Consider the following 27,238-nt stretch of genomic DNA (forward strand, 5'->3'; position numbering starts at 1 on the left):
CTGGTTTTGACTTCTCTTTCAGCGTTTAACTACATCTTATTTCCCAGACTATTTCATAAAAAAGTCCTTGCTAGCATGCCTAATTTTAACCCAACAAATTATACTCAAGTATTAGTCGGATCTTGAAACCTGAAAAATCGATCATAAAATCAGACTCCAACTTATACGCCCGTTCAAAAATGCGACACTTGATTTTTAAAATTTTTTTTTTACATCTTCTGGCCTCCTCCAATCTCACACCAGTTTCTCACACACGTCGAATTTTGTTGCAGCAGCGCAGTTACCAATTTCTTTTGCCACTTCAACGACTTTTAATTTAAAACCAGCTTCATATTTTCTTCTGATCGAACGTTTCATCGTAGATGAGAGATGCTCTTACGATAAAGGTGTATGTGGGTGTGAGATACAAAAAACACTAAACAGTGCAAACGTCACTTCGGAATAGTTTGGGTATCACCGTGTGTTCATGTAGGCACAATACGTAAAAAACAAAGCAGTGTGCTCTGTGGTTACTCTCTCAGGTGGGCTTTAGCATATCATAATCCCTTGGACCAATAGCGTGAGTTTTCCACATACCGGAAATTATACTGTAAAATCAAACCCGACTTATCTGTGGGAGAACTTAAATACGAGTATATACAGTAATTTAAAAAAAACACATACAGTAGCCCTATGGGTGGTGGTTGTTAAAAAATAAGCGTGAAGGGAGGGTGAAGCTTAATGATGTGCAAAGCAATCAAGTTTTGTTTTTACAAAGTTTCAGAAAACTGATGTTAAAATTCCTTCCATCCATCCATCCATCCATCCATCCATCCATCCATCCATCCATCCATCCATCCATCTTCCAACCCGCTGAACACAGGGTCACGGGGGTCTACTGGAGCCAATCCCAGCCAACACAGGGCACAAGGCAGGAACCAATCCTGGGCAGGGTGCCAACCCACCACAGGTAAAATTCCTTTCACATGCTATTTTGTAACTGGGAAGCTCAACTGGGGGCTGGGGGTTAATGTTTTACTGGGTTTGAAAACAAGGAATATTGATAGATAATCTGCAGCACTCCAGTCATATCAATTCTATTTTGTTGCTCTCATTCTCTTTGCCAAGGGGGAGCAGAGTGTGTTTTTTATACTGCGGCACACTGTGTATTGTCCACACAAGGACCCATTACGGTGTGAGTACAGTAACAACCCCGCTGTTACCTAGCAACTGGCCTTCCCTCTTTCTTGATTTTTGGAAATTATCGTGAGGATATCCACAGTGCCAAGCACTAGAGAGTTTTGAGTATTGCTTCTGTCACTGACACATGTTTAGGACTGCAGACACCAAGATTGTCATCATAATTGGTAAAGCGGCATCAAACTACCAGAATAATTGCAACATACATCTCATACTCTGATGATGTGTCTGATGATTTTTTTCTATTTTTTTAATACTAAATGACAGGCCTATACATTCAGAATGAATATAGAAAAGTGCTTCTACAGAATGGTTAAAAACTTTATTCCTGTCTCAATGAATTTCGCCAGTCAAAAAGCAGCATATATTTTGCTAATTTTTTTGCAAAGCAACACCTTGTGTTTTGATGCAAATTATTGTACTTCACTAATCACTATTGATGTCAAAACATTACATTAGAAAAAAGTAAAGATTATCAGGAAGGATTGGCAAACTAAGAAGAAAGGAGTTAAGGGGTCACCAACGACAAGGTATCCATTACCTAACCACAGTAGATAGCCATTTTTTATCTTGTCTAATGGCCTTATTAATCTGTGTACAAAAGATCTGCTATTCTCCTCAATCATCATGTTTTTAACCCTTTACAGGTTGCTATGCAATGTGCAGCCAAATGTCTTGTAATGTAATCTGTCAGTTTTATATGATCCAAGCAGCCTTACCCAACTCCAGAGTCAAGATCTGCCTCCAAAAGTTGTATTGGCCATCTCCGGAGAGCACAACAGGCTTGTTGTGTGGCAGAATTCATTCTCTTGCTCATCACTAAAAATTCCTGCAGACGTTTCTAGCAAATTCTGCTCAGCAACTTGCCTGACATTGCTTTCTTTATTTACAAGAACGTCCCTGAAACTTAATCATGCGCCCATAAGAAGCAGGTATTACATTTGTATAATGCAACTTCATTGTTGTTTAAAAATAATATCTGTGTATGAAATATGTGTATGGATATGTTTTAATTGTTAAGCGTTTATATTATTTCATATTTGTTTCATTATATATTGTTTCAGAAAGTTGTAACACAGGTTATGTTTAAACCAGTAACACTTTAAGTTAACTATTACAGTGCAAGAATTGCACATTTTGTAGAGTTTGTGCAAATTCTTTCAATATTTTCTTGTTTAGTGACAGTCCCATGTTTATAATGTTATATTTAAGTACCAGATAGTGTTCTAATAGTACTAGGGGGCTTTGCCCCCTGCTCGCTTCGCTTGCCCACCCCCACAAAACCCAGGTGTGCTGTGCTCCAGCCACTTCGCAACTCTTCTGCTCGGGGGACGTCAAATTGTCTTCCGAGAAGATCATGTATCGTCTCCTTCCAAACTTTCCAAGATTTTTTTTTATAATAGAGAGATTATATTTATTGTTATTAATTATAATGCTGTTCATTGGAGTTTGATTTCTATATTATTGTCAAATATTAGTACACTGATATTCTTGAGATATATATATATATATATATATATATATATATATATATATATATATATATATATATACATTAGCTGTCCCCCGTGGCTCTGCCCACGTAATAGTGAAACAGGACAGTGAGGAGGGCCCTGCCCAGCTCCCCACTCCTGATGTCACGCTTCCCCCTCCCCTCGGCACGCAGCCTCTGTCTCGGATTAGCCAAACATATTGCTCCTGCAAGTGAACTATGATTCTTAGCACAATGAGAGAAGTCACAACCGGAATGTTCAAGCAAATTATAGAAAAAAAAAACACGATCTAAATCCATTAAATAGTTCTCTCTTTTACTAGCTAAGCGGATGTAAGGTACTTCCCAAGGCTGGAGCGTGAGTGAGGAGGGTCCTGTGCCTCTGCCTGCTGTGTGTCTCTCGGATTTAAGCACATAAATCTGTACCGTAAGCAAACTATGATACATAGTGCAATGAGAGGAGTCACAAAATCAACCCGGAATGTTCAAGCAAACTCTAGAAAAAAATCCGATCTAAGTCTGTTAAGTAGTTCTCTCTTGAAAAGTGGACAGACATACAGACAGTCAGACAGACATTGAATTTTATATATTTACAGATATCTATCTATCTATCTATCTATCTATCTATCTATCTATCTATCTATCTATCTATCTATCTATCTATCTATCTATCTATCTATCTTAGTTATTATTTGCATTCATTATTGTAGCTACTGTTAAATTAATCATTTCTTTCTCTTCTTTCTGTTTTGTTAAAGGAAACCACACATACATATAAATCACAATTCGTCCATCATATCATACCTCACCCATCTATTAAAAATAATGATTTTGCATCTATGTAAAAAACATCCTGATCATAGTGAGATATCTGGATTTATGACTGGTTTGGATTTGCATTTTCAATGACATTTATAACGGATATTCTCACTTTCTGAATTGTTCTTACTGGACCACCTATGGCAATATCAAATCCCATAAAGCACTGGAACTAAGTCTTCAGTGATGACTTTATTATCCACCCTTCTGCAACAGTCTGTGAGGCAGAGACTTCAAGCACAGATAATGAGATAATGTCACTATTTAATCTAAACTGAAGTCTTTGGGGCAGTGGGCAAAAGTGAAGTACCCACCAAACAAGCAGTAGAACAGCAGGACAGCATGCAGACTCCACACAGTGAGTGACCCGGAGAGGGGTCAAACCATGAAGGCTGCAGCAGTCTGCCAGAGTTTTATGTTTGTAAAGCTGAGCAGCACTCTGTTACACTCGATTGGTTGATCTTTTGATTGATTGTTCAGGTAGATCGACTTTGCAGCTCATAATGTACATTATTTATGCTTCCCGTTATATAAAATGATTTATTATAATACATTCTTGTTTTTCAGTGGTGACATACTGGTTAGGTATGCTAGTAAGAATTTCAATGCACTCATGACAATCCACTACTATTAGTACTTATTATTTTTTTCAATGGATCAGTTGTTTTTCTCTCTTCTCCATTGCCAACAGGCCTTATCTCATTTTATTTACCAACAAGGTAAGCCTTGAACCAGAATTGTTGTGGAAGGTTAAACATTAATCTAGTCATTTATCCCGTGCACTTATTGAAGTAGTTTAATCTATGTTTTAGGGTTTAGGAAAGAATTAACCGACTACTGTAGCTTCAGATGCAAGGCATGAACCCACCCTTCATGAAGTACCAGTCCTTTGTACACTCTAAAAAGAGAAAAAGGGCTCTTTTTGATTTAAGGTAATTTTAGTAGTTGTAATGAACTATATTAATGTTTGTTCACCTAACGTAATTTTTTGCCTTACTTCAAATTGAAAAACCTTGCTGTCACTTAATGTAACTGCTTCTATTTAGTCTAAAGCAAAAAATCGCTTTGGAGACCTTGCCGGCTCTGACCCCTGTGATGCCACGTCCCAGGCTCGCACCAATGGCAGAAGACCTACATGAGCCCGGCCCCTTTGAATTCACTTCCTGTCTCCCCCTTTAAAAGCCTCCACCTTTTCCCTGTTCCCTCAGTTCTGTTTGGACTCGGTTGTATGCACATCAGTGCTGTGTTATTTTGAAAAGCAATTTTGCAGCCAGGAAAACAAATTATACCTTTATATGACTCTGCCTTGAGTTTGTGAATATATATATATATATATATATATATATATATATATATATATATACATACATTTTATGTATACTATATAATGTTATGTAATGTTCAAAATATAAGGTGTATTTAATATATGTATATATAATTATTTCAAACAGATATATTGTATGTATAATTTATAAACATTTTTTGTTAAAAGCTTATAAAATATATTGTGTATTTAATATGTATATATATGAAATTTTTGTGAAATGTTTGTTCTGAATATTTACAGAAAAAACATGTTCAAGGAATGACCAAAAAATTGATTTTTGTGTTGCAAATATTCAGTAATAAATCTAAAAGAGTTTTGCTATAGCTGATTCAGTAACATTCACCACCATTAGATCAGTTTAAAAACATGTTTCATGTTTGAAGGTACTGTACAAAATGTAGCACTAATTTTAAAATAAATTTGCTTCCATTGTTTAAAGCAAAACATTGTTGTGGTTTGTTTTATTAAAAACAATTTCACCCTAACAAACAGTGAATTCAACACCATATAAAGAACATACAGTATTTAGTTGAGTCCAATTAAGAATTTAAGTTGGCATTACAGTGAATACAATAATGGACAAAATTTTAATTTGAGTTCATCCATCCATTATCCAACCAGCTATATCCTAACTACAGGGTGACGGGGGTCTGCTGGAGCCAATCCCAGCCAACACAGGGCACAAGGCAGGAAACAAACCCCGGGCAGGGCGCCAGCCCACCACAATTAATTTGAGTTTTTAAAGAAATTTGGTTTGAGCTAAATACATTTTTTGCTTTTATTCAAGTTTTTGAAAAGGTTAAAACAAACTCAAATGAATTAAGTTTACTCAAATACTTTTTCAAATTTGAAAGAAATCAATTAAATTGCTTGTTACCTTGTGAAGTAATTTATTTTTGTTGATCCAACAAAACATTTTTTACAGTGTAGGGCACTTATTCATTTATTAATTAGTTTATGGACCTTTTAAATGCATCTTGGAGAAGTTAGGTAAACAGGATTGACAAGCTTTGTTGAGCTGAGTGGCCCCTTGTCGATAATATTGCTCTAATGTCTTATACATTGTGTGGATATATAGGTATGTACTCGGCACTTATCCTGTATCTTATTCGGGTTGGGTTCTGCTGTGTGAGTTTACGCAATGATTGGATTTATAGACCAAGTAATCTTCTAATTGAAAAAGAGGGGAATATAATGGATGTATGAAGTATCTTTCATGGAGGTTTGCAGTAGTGTTTAATATTTGTAAAGTTCTGCTATCTTTCAGTTGGGCATAGCACTATGTAAGAATCAATTGATCACTTAATTGATCAGAGTTTATAGTGAGAAAAGCGCTATATAAATGCAAAAAATTATTATTATTATTATTATTATTATTATTTCCCACTTGACATTATTCGACATGTCCTTTAGGGTGAGTGCTGCTGTTATTTGCACTGGCTCATGTTTGCTCTACGTGGTCTAATTTCTATTTGCTCATACTTTAGTGTAGCAGAGGTTTGTGGTTCTCTCTGTAATTACTATGTAAATTACAGATCAGGTTCCATTTGACATTACCTGTAAATTTGTCCAAATGGTGGCACATTTACAATATTTGGATCATTGTGGTCAGGGTTTGGGTGGCTCTTTGTTGTAACTCCTGGCTCTGTGGCATTACTTTATCAAGGGTCTTGCTCAGACGCTGGAGGGATGAGGCAGCCCCCCTTTACGTATTTGGCTTTTCTACATTATTCCTACCCATTATGGTCCATATAGTTGATGCCTGGCCTTTATGTGAAGTGGTACAAATTCCCCTTCTCATTGTTTTCAGCATTATTTATGCCACTACAATGCACCACAATGCAATTCTCCTTGTCCACAGCCAAGCAAGATACTGTATAAGAAGGAGATTTGCAAGATACTGTATAAGAAGGAGATTTACATTTTTGTAACTGCATGGGGAAGATCAGATTTGAGAAAAGGCAACTGGGGACACCTCACATGTTTGATTGTCCCCTTGTAGTGCAATGTGGGGGGGCATTTGATTAGAGTTGCAGTTCAAGGCATGGTTTCATTTATTTACCTAAGGTATTTGTGGGGAATAGAAAAACATGCAACTCACATAAAATATCAAATAGGTAGCCATCGAGCCAAGAGGAGCATCAAGTCATTAATGGTTCCAGTGGGCTTGTACACTCCCATATGCAGGTTGGCTCACCCGTATGCAGTACTCACCGGCATTGTCTGGCTGCCATGTAGGGCACTGATCGCTGCTTGAGCTTCGGCGTGTGTGGAGAACTTTACAAATGCACAACCTAGAAAAGAAAAGAACAATTTTAACATTGTATTAATACTTGGTGTCATGCTGGATTTTCTGCATTGTTACATATTTTTCTTAAACCAAAATGAAGCATCTGAATTGTAACACACGTTGAATTTGTAAAGAAAGTTATGGCATACAGAATGACAGTTAATCAAAAGTAATTGCCCATCTTGAACTCAGTCACTGGTTCCCTGTAGGAATAATAACTACAGTACACCCAGATGCTACCTGACATTACTGGTAAGTCTCTCGCAGCGCTGAGGAAGGACTGTGTCTCACTCCTCCTTCTTGCTTTAACTCAGTAAACTCAGTAAAATCCCTTCTGGACTGACAGACATTGACACTGATAGGGAAATTAAACTTAACTAAGCAAAGTGTGATTGTTCTTTGTATTATAATTTTAACAGTTCATAAGTTCTCAACTTATTTTTTGCAACTATATATACTGGTGAGGCTGAGCAGGGAAGATCAAATTTCACTATCCACTGCCCTGAATTCCCAGATATCCTGAGAAATATAAGGTATTCATCAAGTGTCTAATTCCAGTTGTATATAATGAGTTGGTTCCACACCGGGGGGGTCTCATTTATAAAACTTTGCTTGGATTCAAGCATGGAAATAAGCGAATGCCAAAAAAACTGAAAAATGTGTATGGTAAAAAAAAAAAAATTCATTCATAAAACCTGGTATACGCACATTTCTACATAGTCATCATAAATCACAATCATCTTCTACATGTGCGCACATGAATGCACATCAAACAGTTGCCACCTCGAAACTACCATATATAGACTATGAAAATTAACCTCATACACATGGAATCATTAGACACTAGTAGAGCAGACTCCCACGTGGTGCATCGAGACACCACCACCTGTATCTCTGGTGCACTCAATACGGCACTGAAAGGCAAAAGGTGACAGCATCTGAGTGGGCCGCCACTATCACCTGGCACAGGAAATGACACTATTTCTGTTATAGGCTGTATGTTAAACTGTGAATGCAGTCATCTACCTTACCATCAAGACAGCCACCATTTACAGTAACATCACGTCTGCCCAAACTACTTTGCCTCAAAATAAACGACTCATGGGTTGGCCTTGGCCACCTAGCCACGATGTTTGTCACTCTCATCATGGCATCGCAGATGACTTGTGCATTAATGGATTGTAAGTGCTTATTGTTAACAAATGCAGCATCATTCTGGCTAGATGTTCTCATTGCAATGAGTGCAGTAATTTGCTCCAAATACATTAGGAGAATCAAACATTGCTCCAATTTACCTTTTTATATTGGCAAAAACATGTTATGTTTTTCTGTATGTGCTCCCATACCCTACCAAAACTGAATATGGCACCTCCTCAGTCCATTAATGGCTTCTAATACAGCAGGCATGATGCCAGGCTGAAATATTCCTGTTCTTTCAATCAAATCCAAGAGAAGTGACAACAGGTAGCCGATATAAACTGACGAAAAACCAAAAACATTCTTCAGTAAATATAGGCAGCATTGGTCTTCTTAAAAGGAAACTAAAATAGCCTGCACATCATATTCATCACATTTAAGGTTGAATATGTTTGTCACGTGAATGCACATTATAATAACAGCTCAGTAATATGAATTAGTAGGGGGCTTTGTCACCTGCTCGCTTTGCTCGCCAACCCCCGTGCTTCCGTTACTCGCTAGCCTCTTTGTGGTTCTGCCGCTCGCATATGGGGATGTGGATGTACAATTTACTAACTATTTTACATTACAGCAAGTGATTAACCATATTAAAAAATATTAAAACGTAATAATTTGAATGTAAATTATGTTTCATCTTGCATTAGAGTTATTCGTTGCGTAATGCGATTTCCTTCTGTTTGGCTTTGAAATTAACACGCAGAAACTTTTTAAACTTACACTTTTACTGTAAAACTTAAGTGAAAACAATTTTTTGAATTAAATTTTCATCAATATCGCATTGAATTGTAATTCTGTGTTTGGACTTTCATCGTGACAATGCAACGTATAACTGCCCGTGACTGAATTTCATTTCTTTCTCTCTATTAAATAAAATGACTTTTTTGAGTGTTTGGCTCTGAGATTTGTAAATTGTCTTTGCAAAAGCTATTCTAATGGTAAACTGTTAACGTTTTAATCTGAATGGCATATCAAGATCTCCTTTGTTGTCTAATGTTATCCCCTGAAGATGTACTACATTACCTTTCTTGGATACATCCTTTTAATTACAGTAATTTGTGCAGAGGAACACCGGTATTAACAATTGTAGATATTCTTCGGAATATTCTAAGTTGATGTTTAAATCTTCCGCACGATTGATACACATTTAACCAATTTACTGTGTAATCGATCATCATTTTTGGCTTTAATTTGTTTGACTTCATCGTTTCTCGGTGCTAGGATTGCCCATGTACTCATTTTTACTGTTGATAATCCTTCGTGATAAAACGTCTTGTTACGTCGGAGCAAGGACTGTGTCTGTCAAAAGCATGCACACTAATGAGAGGTGAGAGTACCATATGCGTGGTTTTCTATGGTTGACAGGAGGGCGCGACTTGAAAACATCTCATGGCCAAAGTCTCGACTCACGGGACTTGAAAAAATCTTCCAAAAAGTCTCGTCGCAGGATTTTTTTTATTATAATAGAGAGATAAGGGTGGCCCATGAAAAAGTGTCCCGCCTCCACCGAGACGACTCCCGTCTCGTCTGCTGCTGAAAACAGGCACAGAGATGTATTGACACACAAGGAGATCACTTTCAGCATCTTCTGTAAATGTGAGTACCAAATCTGACTATTTTTCTGTTCACGACATAATGCAATTGTCTCAGTGGAGATGGTCCACTTTTTCATGGGCCACCCTGTAGTTGTGAAGTTGGTCATTTACCTGGTTTGCCATTCCCTTTCTTAATCAAGAGTGTTTCATATGAATGGGTAAGAGTTGCCACAAATATATGTAAGTTCTCTTTTTTAAATCCCAAATTTTGTATGTAAAGTTGCATACACAAGTTTTATAAATCTGACCCCCAAATCTGGTACCTAAACTGCCTCCTGTCGACCTGCTGCTGTACCTCAAATTCCTCTTGGACCATCAACCTCCTTGTCCTATCATTGAGACTGAGCCTGATCTCCTCCTGGCCAAGACTTCACAATTCTTCTGATAGTTGCAATCCCAATTGTAGCCACTTTCTCACCTTTACTGTTTCCGTCTGGGCCTCTTAACACGGTGCATTCCTCGATGACTCCGTAGGGCTCAAACAGGCGGTAAACATCCTCTTCAGTCTGCTGCTTGTTCAGCATCCCCACAAACAACTTCCTGTCTTCTGGAATGAAATACAGGCTTTGGGTTAATCAAGGCCCTCATCTCCAATCTCCCATACAGGGGACTCATAGTCCTCAAACCCCTCCCCATCCACTACATCCCAAAACCCTCTGCCAGAAGAAACATGATATTAGTCCAGATTCTGGGGATCTTTCTACCCCAGGGACGGATGTTTCCCTTATCTCCAATTCCAGCCTTGGCTATTTATTGAATCACTTAGACCGGCTGGCAGTCGAGGGCTTCATGCTTTCACAAAGCCTCGTTAGCATTCCTGCAGGCAGAACTCGTTAATTAGATACGACAAGGGAAATTGCAATCTTTGCAAATAAAATTACTCATTCAGACCTGCAAACAGAGTGGCGCAGCATAGAAGTGCTTCAGCATCAGTGTCCAGCAGTGCTACTCAGTGTCTCCCTGCTTTATATGTGCTCATCACTCCTACTGCAAGCATGAAACAGGCCTTATGACATTAAAGTTAGCCCCACCCCACCACAGAAGACAGAAGAAATATTAAAGAGCAGACATGACTTTCCAGACCTCTTTGATGTGCAACAGACATCTTGGAGCTGGTGAGTAGAGCTTGTGGACCTGAATTCTGTCATGTACATCAACTTTCCAGTAATGTGCCATAGGCACCAAGACTGGCTTTTCCATAGTCGTTGTAGCCAACTCTGATACCTCCAATGAAAATTAAGATGCATAGACAAAGTAATCACACTTAATGTATTGTATCGTTTGTTTGAAATGAAATGTTAGCTCTGAAAACACAATGGGATGTCTGAAACTTGAAAGTATCCCTCATTAGTAGTGGTTGACGTGTCACTCTCTAGACACAGACAGTGTACAGAAGTGATCACAAAGGCTAACAGAATAACAGGTGTGCATGGGAGGCATCTAAAGGGCCAGAGTAATGGTAGTTCCACGCCAGATCAGGGGGTGGTGAGGTGCACTGACTTTCTCTCTCGATCCTCTGCAGACCATTCACGGAAAATCCCACATGGTTCCGGCACCCATGAAGACGTCACTTCCGGTTCCAGTGCCAATGATGATGGCACTTTCGGGTCCAGATGATGATATTTCTGGTTCCAGCGCCAACAATAACGTCACTTCCGGTCTTGGCCTTTAAAGCCACCATCTTTACACCTCTCAATCAGTTCTGTTTTGGACTTTGTACCGAGCACAATTCAACAAAAGATACCCATTTGCAGACAGGACATATTATACGGGTGGCTGCCCCAAACCTTTGATGTCTCCTGTGTATTCTTGTCACACAGGTTATACAGCATAATGTGTAGACTACAAGTCAAAGGTTATGCTTAAGACTTATAACACACCGCACCTGGAGTACTGTGCAGGTTTGACCTCCAAGCTACAAAAACACATATCAGCACTACAAAAATTTCAGAGAAGAGTGATTGGGCTAATTCTAGGACTAAGAGATATGAGATATGTGGAGAGTTTGAAGGAGATAAACCTTTTCATGTCAAGCAAATGGAGATTAGGATGTGACAAGAATGAAGTGTTTAAAATTATGAAAGTAATTAACACCGTGGATCCACTTTTACTTTAAAAGGAGCTCAACAAGAACACAAAGACACGGTTAGAAACTCGGTAAGGGAAGATTTTGCACAAATGTTAGAAGGTTTTCCTTCACACAGAGAACCATTGACACGTGGAATTAAATACCATGTAGTGTGGTGGAAGAGTAGGATTTTAGGATTCTTCATACCTGACTGACTAAAAATTAATCCAATTTCAGAATTTTAGACAAACAGAGTCTATTGTGGGGAATAATGGAGCAGTGTGACACCAAGACGTGTACACAGCTAGTTAAGTGTTAACCTGACATGCACAACTTTGTGATGTGAAAGACTGTAGTACTCAGAGGTACCAAAAAAATAACACTTGAGATATGATAAGAATCTGTAAACTCTACACAGACAGTAGCCAAGCTGGGGCTTGATCCTATTTTCTTACTAAACCATCTGATATAAAAATAAAATGTGCCAGCTATTTTCAAAATTCAGGATAACATCTTTGTTAAAGGAGAAAAGCTTACTCGTAAGCCAATTGCTGTCCATCTGGAATGTACATTTTGTTGAATGTTAACATTAGCTCTATTAGAATTTATTCTGTAATGTATTTAGAATTAAAATGCTTTGCATTTTTCATTCTAACTGATGGCACATCAAAAATTTGCTAGAAAAGGTGAGGCAGAAAACTGTTTAGAATGGGACCAATGACAAAATGTAGACCAGAAAACAGGTAAAATTTGCACATGTCAAATTGAACATATATTTTGATTTTGCTTGTGCTGGTGAGTGTTCTGTGATGGCCCCATCCTTCTGGAATTGACTTCAAGTATGGAAAAAGAGACTCCAAGAAATAAATAGACAAAGTGATAGAAGCGCACTGTGGATTGGTCTTATACTTTAACAAGAATCTGCAGGTGACCCTGAAAATGAAAGAAAAAATGAAAATGGCATGTAAATTTAGCCCAGCCAAACATACTAATCAGTATTGTGATAAATACATCTACACTGCACACATTAAAAATCAGTCCTTTACGTCTTATTGTATAAGCACTGTGCATTGTTTTGACTTATTAAATATTTACAGACATACATTATATGTGCGCTCTCTGACAGCCGTGGTAACACATATGTTGGTCTATGGCATCAATAAAGTGATTAATGGCAATCTGTGCTGAAGTCACACCAACGTTAATACTGATTGGCTATGGGACTGACAGGGAAGCTCTGATTGGCCAATGCTGCTTTATCAAAAGCTGCACCTTCTTTTTTTTTACTTTTATATACTTAATTGGGCGGGCGGCACGGTGGCGCAGTGGGTAGCGCTGCTGCCTCGCAGTTGGGAGATCTGGGGACCTGGGTTCGATTCCCGGGTCCTCCCTGCATGGAGTTTGCATGTTCTCCCCGTGTCTGTGTGGGTTTCCTCCGGGCGCTCCGGTTTCCTCCCACAGTCCAAAGACATGCAGGTTAGGTGGATTGGCGATTCTAAATTGGCCCTACTGTGTGCTTGGTGTGTGGGTGTGTTTGTGTGTGTCCTGCGGTGGGTTGGCACCCTGCCCAGGATTGTTTCCTGCCTTGTGCCCTGTGTTGGCTGGGATTGGCTCCAGCAGACCCCCGTGACCCTGTGTTCGGATTCAGCGGGTTGGAAAATGGATGGATGGATACTTAATTGGTTGATGCCTTTATCCAAAGTGACTTACAACATAGGACAGAACTGGTTACATTAGAACATTAGAACAATCGAGATGAGAACAGGCCATTCAGCCCAACAAAGCTCGCCAGTCCTGTCCACTTATTTCTTCTGAAAAAACATCAAGTCAAGTTTTGAAAGTCCTTAAAGTCCTACTGTCTACCACACTACTTAGTCACTATGGTTCTCTGTGTAAAGAAAAACTTCCTAATGTTTGTGCGAAATTTACCCTTAACAAGTTTCCAACTGTGTCCCCGTGTTCTTGATGAACTCATTTTAAAGTCACAGTCTCGATCCACTGGACTAATTCCCTTAATAATTTTAAACACTTCAATCATGTACACCTCTTAATCTTCTTTTCCTTAAATTGTATAGGCTCAGCTCTTTTATTCTTTCCTCATAATTCATCCCCTGTAGTCCTGGAATCAGCCATGTTGCTCTTCTCTGGTCTTTTTCCAGTGCTGCTATTTTTTGTAGCCTGGAGACCAAAACTACACACAGGACTCCAGATGAGGCCTCGCCAGTGTGTTATAAAGCTTGAGAAAAACCTCCTTGGTCTTGTACTCCACACATCAAGGTGCTATATAACCAGGCATTCTGTTAGCCATCTTAATGGCTTCTGAACACTGTGTGACAGTCAATAGCGTAGAGTCCACTATGACTCCTAAAACCTTCTCATAAGGTGGACTCTTGATTTTCCAACGGCTCATTGTGTATTCAAACCTAACATTTTTACTTCCTACATGTAATACTTCAAATTTACTGTCATTAAATTTCATCTGTCACAAATCTGCCCAAGCCTGTATGCTATCCAAGTCCTTCTGTAATGATATAACGGATTCCAAAATATCTGCCAATCTACCTCTCTTGGTATCATCGGCAAACTTAACCAGCTTGTTACTTATATTCCTATCTATTCCTGCTGGACACCACTCTTAACATCGGCCAAATCTAATGAGGTTCCTCGCACCATCACAGTCTGTTTCCTGTGTCTGAGCCAATTCTGCACCCATCTAAAAACATCACACTGAACTCGCACTTCTTTTAGTTTGATGCCCAAACTCTCATGTGGCACCTTATCAAATGCTTTCTGAAAGCATTTCTGCTCAACTTTGATCGTATCCTTTTGTTGCCTCCTCATAGAATTCCAGCATGTTAGTAAACATGACTTCCCTCTTCTGACCCCATGCTGACTGTTCCTAATAACTCCTGTCCTTGCCAGATGTTTCTCAATCTTATCCTTAATAATTCCTTCCATTAATTTTCCTGTGATGTATGTTAAGCTTACTGGCCTATAGTTGCTTGGATCTGCCCTGTCACCCTTTTAATATAATGGGATGATATTTGCCATTTTCTGGTCCTTTGGAATCTCACCAGTGCACAGTGACTTCCTAAAATATGTGTCAAGTTTATATATGCACTCGCCAACCTCATTAAGAACTCGAGGGTAAAGATTTTACATTTCTTTTGGTTTTCCAATTGGAGCACAGGCAGGTCAAGTGCCTTGCTTATGGTCACCCAGTCTCAGCAGTGGAACTTGAACCCACAACCTCGGGTTTTGAAGTCCAAAGCCTTAACCACTATGCCACACTGCCTGCCAGTAGTACGGCTTGTTGTTAATTTACATCATTACCCATCCCACTTGTAATAAGTCTGCTTTCAAACAGTAAAACTACCTGACTTATTCCCCATGGTATAGAACAGACACAAAGCTATGCTGAAAAATGACAATATCCTGCATAAAAAAGGAGAACATAGACTGCAGTGTCACAACAGTAACACATAACTTTTATATATATCCTAAGTGGCTGTCACCAAAGGCAGAAGAATATTTTTAATTTGAGCTCCTTGAGATGTTTATGACCCAGATAGTGTATGTACACATTTACCACCATGGTGCACCTTAATAGATTTATGACAGAGTTGTGCAACACAGCAGGCTTTGCATAAGCTATTCACAGAGTACAGACGTTTGACTGTCTGGTTACTTCTCTTCCATCACTGGTAGACACCTTCACACAACAAATCACAAAGCCGGAGCGCTTCACAAAGAGTAGTACTTTAATGTAAAACATTACAAGGTGGTACCCCTTGCCCTTAGCCTCGGCACATATGATATCCGGCACATCTTGTAGTTAATGACCAAACGAGCAGGAGAGAGACAGAGAGACACCGACACTAATAAATAAAAAATATTAAAAACTGTTTATTCAAAGTCATGCTCAAAACTCACTGTCTCAGTGTGAAACAGTGCACTCAAAAAATCAAGAGTGGCTTCTCGGGGGCAGCCGCCCCAGGTCCCACGCCTAAGGGAGTCCCATTTTTGAGGTCTGCGTGTCCCATTCGAGCAGATTTGTCAAGTTATATTCTCCAGTACAGTGGTACCTCTGGTCACGACCGTAATTCAATTCCAAAACTCTGGATGCGACCCGAACGTAATTTCCCCATAAGGTTGTATGTAAATAATAATAATAATAATAATTTTTTGCATTTATATAGCGCTTTTCTCACTACTCAAAGTGCTTAGCAATTGCAGGTTAAGGGCCTTGCTTAAGGGCCCAACAGAGCAGAGTCCCTTTTGGCATTTACGGGATTCGAACCAGCAACCTTCCGATGGCCAGTGCAGATCCCTAAATACAATTAATCCGTCCCAGACCGTACGAACTGTATGTAAATATATATTTTTTAAAGCACAAAAATAGTTAATTATACCATAGAATGCACAGTGTAATAGTAAACTGAATGTAAAAACATTGAATAACACTGAGAAAACCTTGAACAACAGAGAAAACTAACATTGTAAGAGTTTGCGCTAGACCCTAACGAACCGCTCGCTGTAAACATTTTTTTATGAGTTTTAAGCACAGGGAAAAAAAATTAAATGCCACTTTCTTGCGAAACTTCTCAAACCATCCTCTACTGGCTTTAAGTTCTTCACCTTCACCACTCGAAGAAGGATTTTTTTTCAGCAAATCGCCATGAATTTTCCTGGCTTTCTCGCATATGATCGGCTCGCTTACACTATCCCCTGCAAGTTGCTTCTTGTTCAACCACACTAGCAACAATTTTTCCACCTTTTCCAGCACTTGAGGCCTCTGCTTGGTTAACATTGTAACTCCTTTTGCAACATCAGCTGCTTTGTTAGGCCCTGTATACACAAACAAAAGAAAATGGGAAATCATTGGTGCATACGAACGCGCGTAGGGAAACTGGCCGCCAGTGTTTTTGTTCGCCACCAGAGCATGTGGTTGTGAACAGATGCAAAATTTTGGCAAACTTTTTGATCATAACCCGATTTGCACATGTTCAGAAACATTCGTGACCAGAGGTTCTACTGTATACTTGAGATGCTTCTAAGGGGAACCCTTTTAAAATCCATCTTCAAGGTCAAATTCTGTACATGTACATCTTTGAAAACATTCCATAGTCCGAATAATGCACAAAAACATGTATCGCTAATGATAACCGGCTGACATGACATCAGCGCAAGTTATGACTGTGACATCCTGCATATCGAGACTCAGAGTATACTTGCAATTTGGGTACGTTTTCTAGAAGAGGCCCTGCTAATTTCCGCATGACACCGCATCACTTTTTGCACTGTCATGGTATTGTTATGAATTATGAATTGCACTTTTTAAATAGATTATATCGTTATATTTTAATAAACTCGACATGTTATCTTGCAAAAATTTATCTGAATACTCTAATGAGAAAATCTGGTGTATGTTAACATTATTTTTTATTAAATTTGTGCGCACGTTTATACAGTCCACACATACCGGTAACAGCGTTTGGCATAACTAGCTCTGCGTGGGGTTGGTCAGCCCTAGACCCCACCCACCCCTAAGGCCGCCTCCGCCAAAAAATTAAGGATACAAAAAAAAATTCAATCTGATTGTTCCACCCTCCTTCAGGGCCAAGGATCATGGCTATAAACAAAACAGTCAACAAGCTTGTGACTTTCTCAGTGCCTCCACTTGATCAGGAAAAATCAGAAGACTCAAATGAAAAATCTAATGACTAGCTCCCCACACCAGTCCCAGATTCCTTTGTTCTAATCAAGCACAATTAGATATTCACGTTAGTGTTTTCACATTGTTTAAGTAAGTACCTCCATCCACACTAAAACAACGAAAAACGCATATGATGTAGATCTTTGACCGATGCACACATCGGCAGAATAATCCTTGTAGGGTCGGTAACTCTGCTGTCCAGGAGATTTATTGGAAAACTGTAGCAACTAGTAAATGATTTGCCTTTTGCACATGAATGCTGCATTCAGACTGTACAAAATGCAATTTGGATGCCTACAGGTAAGCAATGCAAAAAGCGTCATGGAAAAACAACTCCTCGTCGTCGAATTGGGTTTTCTTCCGTGATGGTTGACCAATCAGAAATTGAGACACTGTTATGAGCAGGGAAGGGTTATGTGATAAGGATGATGAAATCAGAGCGCAATTAGAGTATGTTTTTAAAAATCTGCGCTTTCACATTTCCACACAAAAATATTGAGTTGGCATTTTTTGTAGTATACCGCTTAGGAGAGCATTTTTCAAAAGTCTCCATTTTCGCTGTGCTAATGTGGATAAAAGGTGAAAACAGATACTAATGTCAGAGTTATTAAACAAAAATATAGTAGTGAGGCTAAGAGAGATTCTGTAGGTGTTTAACAGCAAGTCGGAAAAAATTTTTCTTGTATTTTAATTTTGGCAAGATGCTGAAGCCTGACTCCTTAGCAGAGTCATCCTCAGTTTCAATGGTGGAGACCAGCCTCTACCTTCAAGGCCTAAGTATGAAAAGTACTGAAGATCTGGCTTCTGATCTGCAAATACAGATTTGTTTTGTAGAGTCTTCTGATATTATGTATGCCTAACCAGCCACCCCCACCACACACACCCCTGCCCTCTCCCCTCCCTTGGTGTCCCGGCCTGTCCTTCTGGTCTTTCTCACAGTCAGTGTGATGCACCTCAAAGATAATTGGGAGTGTCAGAGCGCTGTCTCATGAGTGAGCACCCTGAGAAGGCTCCTTATTGTCAGTGGCAGGATCAGAGGGTATGCATCAAAATAAAAGCAATGCAATGTGACATCTGTCACGGGGAATTGGGAAGCATTTATCTGCGGCAGCGAGAGCTGAACCAGAAAATGCCAGGGCAAGGCCCTCCTTTGGTCAGCCAGAGGGGCTGTGGGCGGAGAAGGGAGAGGTTGGAGAGGAAAACGCAAGATCCCATGTTGTGTTATTCACCAGACCTTCTCGACTTTGAATTTATACTTTAACTGATCGCTTCTTATAAGAGTGCCCATCATCCTCACTGGATTATCTTGACATGCTTATAATGGTTTAAAACAAGACTTTTGAATGTTAGCCAGTTGGTGACCATCTGAATAAAACAGACCCGAGCATTTTGCCTTATTGTCTTGGCATCTTTTAGAAAGCTACATAAGCAGGCTTGTTCATGTGGCAAAAACCGCCTGAGCCAGTGGGCAAGCAAATGTCTTCTTGGCTAGCTGTCAGTGAGTCTGCAGTGGAATGAGATGTGCTTTCCATCCATCCTTTACCCTACAATAAATGGTGTATGCCTGGCTAGGTTTGCAGTATGCTCAAAGCAGAAGATGCCAACCTCACATGAAGGACACAATGCAATTGGAATGAACTCAACAAGGTGTGACGCTAACTGGATCAAGTCTGGTTTCCATAAACATAAAATAAACCTACTGAATTCAATCAAAAGGATTAACACAGGCTATTGTGGCATCGTGATATCCTCTAGGAGGATGGCGTCCAAGTTAGGTTACTGTCGTTCTGAGTCTGTACATCCCTCACATTTATTGGTGGTGGAGATGATAACCATAAGTCTCCCAGGCATGTTAAAGTCCTTTGTTTGGATAGCACATTAGCATAACATTCTGCCGCATTCTTGATTGTGTAGGACATTATCATAATGTCCTGTCATTCTCTAAATAAAAGAAGCCCTTTGATTGGCTAATTAGCTATCATGATATTCTGTCATCCTCTGAATAATATAAGCTGTCTCTTGGGCTATGTGTTATCGTAATGTCCTGCCAATCTCTAAATTAAACGAAGCAATGTGAAGAATGATCAAGATATTGTGATATTTCCTGTCATCGTATAAAACATGCAAGCCCTTTCATTGGCTAGGATGCGATCAGGACTGAAATACTGTAATGCCCACTCACTCGCTGAATATAAAAGAAGCCACTTCATTAACTGACAAGGTATTTGAAGTGCTATCATGAGTAAAATGGGTAAGGTCTTTGATTTGCTAATTAATTATCATGACATTCTGTGAGCCTCACAACAAATAAATAAACAGAGGTGGGAAATCTGTTACTAGCTTGGGGGGGTGTTCAGCAGAACAAAGAATAATAACATTACCACCTCGCAGAGCACAAGCTTGCAGTTTGATCCCCATCTGGTATTGCCTTGCACATGAAGTTTATATGTTGTACCTCCATTCATGGCTTTTATAGACATGCTGTTTGGTTGTTTGGTGAGGTGGACTTCCTCAAAAATATACTGACAAGCTATCCAGGGTGGGTTCCTGGCTTGAACATACTGTTACTGGAATAAGCTGTGGCTTTCTGGGAAGACAGCATCAGACAGTGAGACGGAGGGAGAGGTGGCTGAATATGTAGAAGGCTGGAAAGAATGGATGGTCCTGTCCTTCTCCACATGCACTGTGCCCATAGTAGTTATTTGCCATCTTTTTAAACCAGCAAAGCAGAGAAACAGCAGAAGCTCTGCATTTTTGTTATTGACAGACTGGAATTCCGACTTGAAATTGAACGCCTTGTTTTTCAGTCTGCTCATTTAAATTCATTCTGTATTATAAAACACCATATATTCATATTTGGGAATCTGGTCAACCTTTAATTTGATTGCTAAGCTTTTGCTATTCCTTTATCTGAATGTGTTTAAAAAGCAAGCAGTTGTTCTCAGTTGAGTAAATTAAATGACAGCAATAAATGGACAATAAAGGAGACAGAATTGAGTTCTGTGAGCTGAAACTATTGAAAACAGCTCAGGTTATACAAACGCTTTCAAAAAGCAAAATGCCCATCCAGTGGGTTTTGAGTCTCGGCCAGTGAGGAGAAGCAAGAAGATTATATTAAAATCTATACCGCAAATAAGTTTTAAATAAAGAGTCTGGCCATAATGAAAATATGAAGCTCTCTGGGATCAAGCTGAGTGGTTCTGTTCAGCACCAGTTGTTATGGTGCCCTGTGATGTTAGATTGTGTCCTGAACCATTAGGATGATGTATAAGCATTTGTGCAAACCCGTCAGAATGCCCTGAAATGCTCCTCAGTTTGAAGTGTGTATGCTTATTGGTGTGTGTGTGAGCACAAGTGTGTTCAAGAGTGCGTGCATGCAATGATGTTTTGGGAAAAGCAAGAGCAAAAATGTGTTGCCAAGGCAACAAGTTATACAGCGCTCTGTCAGTCATCTGCTAGGCACTGGTGGGGGGAGTGGGGGAGGTCAAACCTCCATCTGCTGGCTGAGTTATGGTGTAAATAGAATTGATTTCACTGTCAGCACCTGAAATGAGAGCGCATTATTAACAATATTACTGTCCTAGATCCAAGGAACTGTTGATAGAGCAAAGCAAAAATAAAAATATCTGTCTATCTATGGAGGGTGGTGTATGTATTTGTATATATATCTATTTTAGATAGATAGATAGATAGATAGATAGATAGATAGATAGATAGATAGATAGATAGATAGATAGATAGATAGATAGATAGATAGATAGATAGATAGATAGATGTGAAAGGCACTATATGATAGATAGATAGATAGATAGATAGATAGATAGATAGATAGATAGATAGATAGATAGATAGATAGATAGATAGATAGATAGATAGATATGAAAGGCACTATATGATAGATAGATAGATAGATAGATAGATAGATAGATAGATAGATAGATAGATAGATAGATAGATAGATAGATAGATAGATAGATAGATAGATAGATGTGAAAGGCACTATATGATAGATAGATAGATAGATAGATAGATAGATAGATAGATAGATAGATAGATAGATAGATAGATAGATAGATAGATAGATGTGAAAGGCACTATATGATAGATAGATAGATAGATAGATAGATAGATAGATAGATAGATAGATAGATAGATAGATAGATAGATAGATAGATAGATAGATGTGAAAGGCACTATATGATAGATAGATAGATAGATAGATAGATAGATAGATAGATAGATAGATAGATAGATAGATAGATAGATAGATAGATATGAAAGGCACTATATTATAGATAGATAGATAGATAGATAGATAGATAGATAGATAGATAGATAGATAGATAGATAGATAGATAGATAGATAGATAGATGAAAGGCACTATATAATAGATAGATAGATAGATAGATAGATAGATAGATAGATAGATAGATAGATAGATAGATAGATAGATAGATAGATAGATAGATAGATAGATAGATGTGAAAGGCACTATATGATAGATAGATAGATAGATAGATAGATAGATAGATAGATAGATAGATAGATAGATAGATAGATAGATAGATAGATAGATAGATAGATAGATAGATGTGAAAGGCACTATATGATAGATAGATAGATAGATAGATAGATAGATAGATAGATAGATAGATAGATAGATAGATAGATAGATAGATAGATAGATAGATATGAAAGGCACTATATTATAGATAGATAGATAGATAGATAGATAGATAGATAGATAGATAGATAGATAGATAGATAGATAGATAGATAGATAGATAGATAGATAGATGAAAGGCACTATATAATAGATAGATAGATAGATAGATAGATAGATAGATAGATAGATAGATAGATAGATAGATAGATAGATAGATAGATAGATAGATGTGAAAGGCACTATATGATAGATAGATAGATAGATAGATAGATAGATAGATAGATAGATAGATAGATAGATAGATAGATAGATAGATAGATAGATAGATAGATGTGAAAAGCACTATATGATAGATAGATAGATAGATAGATAGATAGATAGATAGATAGATAGATAGATAGATAGATAGATAGATAGATAGATAGATAGATAGATATGAAAGGCACTATATTAAAGATAGATAGATAGATAGATAGATAGATAGATAGATAGATAGATAGATAGATAGATAGATAGATAGATAGATAGATAGATGTGAAAGGCACTATATTAAAGATAGATAGATAGATAGATAGATAGATAGATAGATAGATAGATAGATAGATAGATAGATAGATAGATAGATAGATAGATAGATAGATAGATAGATAGATAGATAGATAGATAGAAACTACCAATGTTATTTTTAAGTAACATAACAGATCATTTCAGATTCTCAGCTGCATTGTGTTGCCATTTTGCTCCCTGATGTTTAGGATGCTCGTTTTATGTCTGACATTGCTGTGGCTGATTATCACACCCAGATCCCTTGGGGGCAGTGCCTCACAACAAGCAGTCCATACCCCCACACTTAAGGTTCCGCCATGTCTATTAATGATGTATCTCTAATCTGACAGTCTTCTGCATAGAGTCACGGTCAGGTAAACAGGATTTGTTAGATCTGTCTATACTCATTGCTGATGGATTTCAGAGTGATAGAGCAACACAGCTTTGACTTCCACTAATAAGGATTCACCCACCATCAGGAGAGTCTTACAGGACTGATTTCCGGCGTCACTCTGCCTATCTCCAGTAGACAATGCCACACTGTAGGACTCTCACTAGGTTAAACACTAAGGGCTGACTGTGGGAAAGAAGCCATCTTTATGCACGGTGAACTGTGAAGACGCCTCACAGCTGACTTATGCTTATAGCACCAAACTTGAAGTGACCTTAGTTTTTGAGAAAATGAAAATTAGGTGACAGGTAAAGTGTTGGAGAGATTCTTAATTACTCTTTTCCTGGAGAGGCGCTGATTTATGGGATAAGTGCAGACAGCCAATTCCATCTTGCCTGACTGCATCTAAACCAGCTCAGCTGGGGTTATCTTAGGATCCACTTAGTGGCTAATGAGATTCCTTCATGCTGCAGTTATTTGCAATAATTAAACTATTTAAAATTGTAAACAAGATGGAAGGACATATGCGTAGATGTTTTGGTCCATTAGCTTTAAGGATACATGAACAGTAGTCAAACAAAGAAATGGAAATTGTTGTAAAGAAGGACCCCTACCCATAAAACAAATTAAAGAAATATATATATACTTTTTGCGGAATTTCACTTTATGTAAAGTACACAGAGTATACATCCAGAGAAATTCCACTATTTGTGTCTGAAAGATATAACACACTCTAAATAGCTTAACTAGGCAAGGAATGGCAAACTGTCAAAATAACAGCAACCATTTAGGGTATGAAGGAAATAAATTATATAGAAACTATGAGCTTCTCCACAGGTGTGGTCATTGAGACAAGTGAGCAATTAACATCCCATCATCATTAAGGTCATGCATCATAATACTCAGCAGACCCAGTCGTTTGTTACGTCAGCTACAACGGCTTGAAAAAGAGAATGTAGTGCCTGCCAGAGAAGCCTGATTTAAGGGCATATTTGGCAATGAGCCTCAGTGAAAAAGAACTCTGAATATTGGGATGTTCTGCAAAATGGGGACTAAGGAGATGGTGGCATGTATCTTGGCTAGGTGTGATGTGAGTAATTCCTTCATAACACCTTTTGAGCAGTGCTTTGAAATGCAACAGAACCGTAAAGAACTGTGGATCATTAAGGAGCAGCAGGACATTCTGTAAGGAACAGTTTACTGACAGCTTTACACAGATGGATATTACAGTTGGGAGGAAAACTGATAAAGCAAAATATCCTGATATTTTTGTTTTGATATATCATTTATACAATAAGGAATGTATCAGCATAGACCTAGCTTTGAGAAACTAACCAGAAGTGGTCATTCTGGTCTGATGTCAGAATGAAAAAACATTGCATTTTATTGGTACATATATAAGAAAATGTGGTCCAAAAGAAGGTATATCACAAACATTAGCGCTGCTGTAAAGATTCACAAACGCTTTGTCCACATTTAATTGAATGTTTTGGTTTATTTTGCTTCCATAATGTTATAGCTTCATATGTATTTTTTAAGCAAAATGACAGAAATGATTCATTAAAATCAAGAACTCCACCAAACTACAAACTAGTACTGTATCTTCGACTGTAGTTGATAGGACCTGATAGGTTAATTTATTCTTAACTAGCCGTCCCCCACGACTCCGCCTGCGTAGTATTGATTAGGACAATGAGGAGGGCCCTGCCCAGCTCCCCACTCATCACGCTTCCCCTGCCCCTCAGCCCGCAGCCTCGGTCTCAGATTAGTGCGAATATATCGCTCCTACAAGCGAACTATGATTCTTAGAGAAGTTGCAAAATCAACCGGAATGTTCAAGCTAATTCTAGAAGAAAACCTGATCTAAATCTGTTAAGTAGTTCACTAGCTAAGCGGAGGAAAGGAACGCTCCGAGGCTGGCACATGAGTGAAGAGGGCCGTGCTCCCCCTTCCCTCTGCATGTCTCTTGCATTCTTGCAAATAAATCGGTACCGCAAGTGAACTATGATACATAGCGCAATGAGAGAAGTCGCAAAATCAACCAGAATGTTCAAGCAAATTCTAGAAAGAAACTCGATCTAAACCTGTTAATTAGTTCTCTCATTTGCTAGCTAAGCGGAGGTAAGATACACTCCCTGAGGCTGGCGTTTGAGTGAGGAGGGCCCCGTCTCTCTCCCCTCGGCCTACTGCGTCTCTCTCAGATTCATGCAAATAAATCAGTACCGCAAGTGAACTATGATACTCAGCGTGATAAGAGAGGCTGCAAAATCAACCAGAATGTTCAATTATAGAAAAAATCCATTAAGTAGTTCTCTCATGAAAATCAGACAGACAGACGTTGGATTTTACTGTATACATATAGAGATTTAGAGTTTACATGCCAATGTAATCAAATAGAAAGTGGTAGCCATATGTAAGGTCCTGAGGGCACTTTGATTTGCCTGGCTTCATTGGTCAACATTCACCTTAGCTGCAACAAAGCCCCCCCAGCCCCCCTAAATAGAGGATAAGAAGAACATCCATAAAATAAAGAAAAGCCAGAAAATGCATTTCATAAAAGTATGAATGCGGGATTTAGTTAACTGTTTTGAAAGTTTGAGCATTTTTAATTTTTACTTCATTAAAAATTGAAATAAAAACAGTTTTCTTACTAAATATTTTTATAACAGTGAGTCATATTCAAAAATAACAGCGATAATAGGCTATAATTACATGCATTAGTAGAGTACATAAAATAAATGTTTTTAATAATATTTTACAATATCATGTAGTTAATAACAAGTTACAATATATACTGTAAACATGATGAAACATTCAGGGGCATTTGCAGACTTAGTTAACGGATTTGCACTTAAAATTTTATGTAGCAGTTTCACCAGTTATTACATTTTTTAAATAAATATGTTGTATTCAATAAGTAACATTAAAAAAAAATAACAATAATAATCATCACTACTTGTTTTAGTCAATTACTGTATATATATTCGCATATAAGTCGACTTATACGCCCGTTCAAAAATGCGACACTTATTTTTTTTTAATATTCTTGCCTCCTCCAATCTCACACCAGTTTCGCCGACACATCAAATTTTGTTGCTGCAGCACAGTTATCAATTTCTTTCGTCACTTCAATGACTTTTAATTTAAAACCAGCTTCATATTTTCTTCTGATTGAACGCTCCATCGTAGATAAGGGTTGAGGTGTATGAGGATGTGAGATACAAAAAACACAAAACAGTGCAAACGTCACTTTGGAATAGTTCAGGTATTAGTGTGAGGTTACGCAGGCACAATACATAGAAAACAAGGCAGTGTGCTCCATGGTTACTCTCTCAGGTGGGTGTTAGCATATCATAATCCCTCGGACCAATAGCGCGAGTTTTCCGCATTCGACTTATATGACCGATATTAGAAAATAATTATACGGTAAAATCAAGTCCCGACTTATCCATGGGAGAACTTAAACACGAGTATATACAGTACATTTTATATGGTTTTAACCATTCTTTATGATGTTGTGTAGTTAAAAACACAGCACAAGATGGCTTGTGGGGGCTCAGTAGCTTTCAAAGAGAGAGGATTCCAATTCCAGCGATGTAAAAATGGCATCAATTGATGTGCTTTGGCTAATTGTTTGTTGACTAATTGTACTTCAAAATTCTTACATCTAACATTTTTGAAAAGCATACTTGAAGGAAAGTAAAAATCTTCGTTGAAGCCTAAACCTAAAATTGTGGCGCCACTTGGGCTGTTGATGGAGAACAGGTCTGGAGCTTTGCTGATGCTGCAGTGTCAGAGAAAATCTGAAACATTATGATGTGCAGACAAGGCAGCCGTGGGGGTGTTTTTAGTGTAATCTAAACACTCAGTGCTTAGAGAACAACACTTACAATTTTTGTTTCATTCATTCATTTCTAACTAAGTGTCTTTTTTATTTTTAGGCTTAACTTACTT

The 27,238-nt window shown here is 38.3% G+C and overlaps 1 protein-coding gene across 8 annotated transcripts in view; it reads right to left on the minus strand.

The window, feature by feature from the left end:
* The window catches only part of celf5a (cugbp, Elav-like family member 5a), a 635,748-nt gene that overhangs the window by 87,137 nt on the left and 521,373 nt on the right, over positions 1-27,238 (minus strand). For 5 of the 8 annotated variants that reach the window (XM_028816369.2, XM_028816368.2, XM_028816370.2 and 2 more), the window contains exons 4-5: positions 10,315-10,443; positions 7,032-7,111 (exon numbers count right to left, since the gene is read on the minus strand). In XM_028816369.2, coding sequence (XP_028672202.1) covers positions 7,032-7,111; positions 10,315-10,443 — 209 coding nt within the window. The remainder of the gene's footprint in view (positions 1-7,031; positions 7,112-10,314; positions 10,444-27,238) is intronic. The other 3 variants (XM_051935295.1, XM_051935294.1, XM_051935296.1) reach the window with 1 other exon arrangement.

This window comes from Erpetoichthys calabaricus, chromosome 12, assembly GCF_900747795.2.
Source record: "Erpetoichthys calabaricus chromosome 12, fErpCal1.3, whole genome shotgun sequence".
Classification (NCBI taxonomy): Eukaryota; Metazoa; Chordata; class Cladistia; order Polypteriformes; family Polypteridae; genus Erpetoichthys; species Erpetoichthys calabaricus.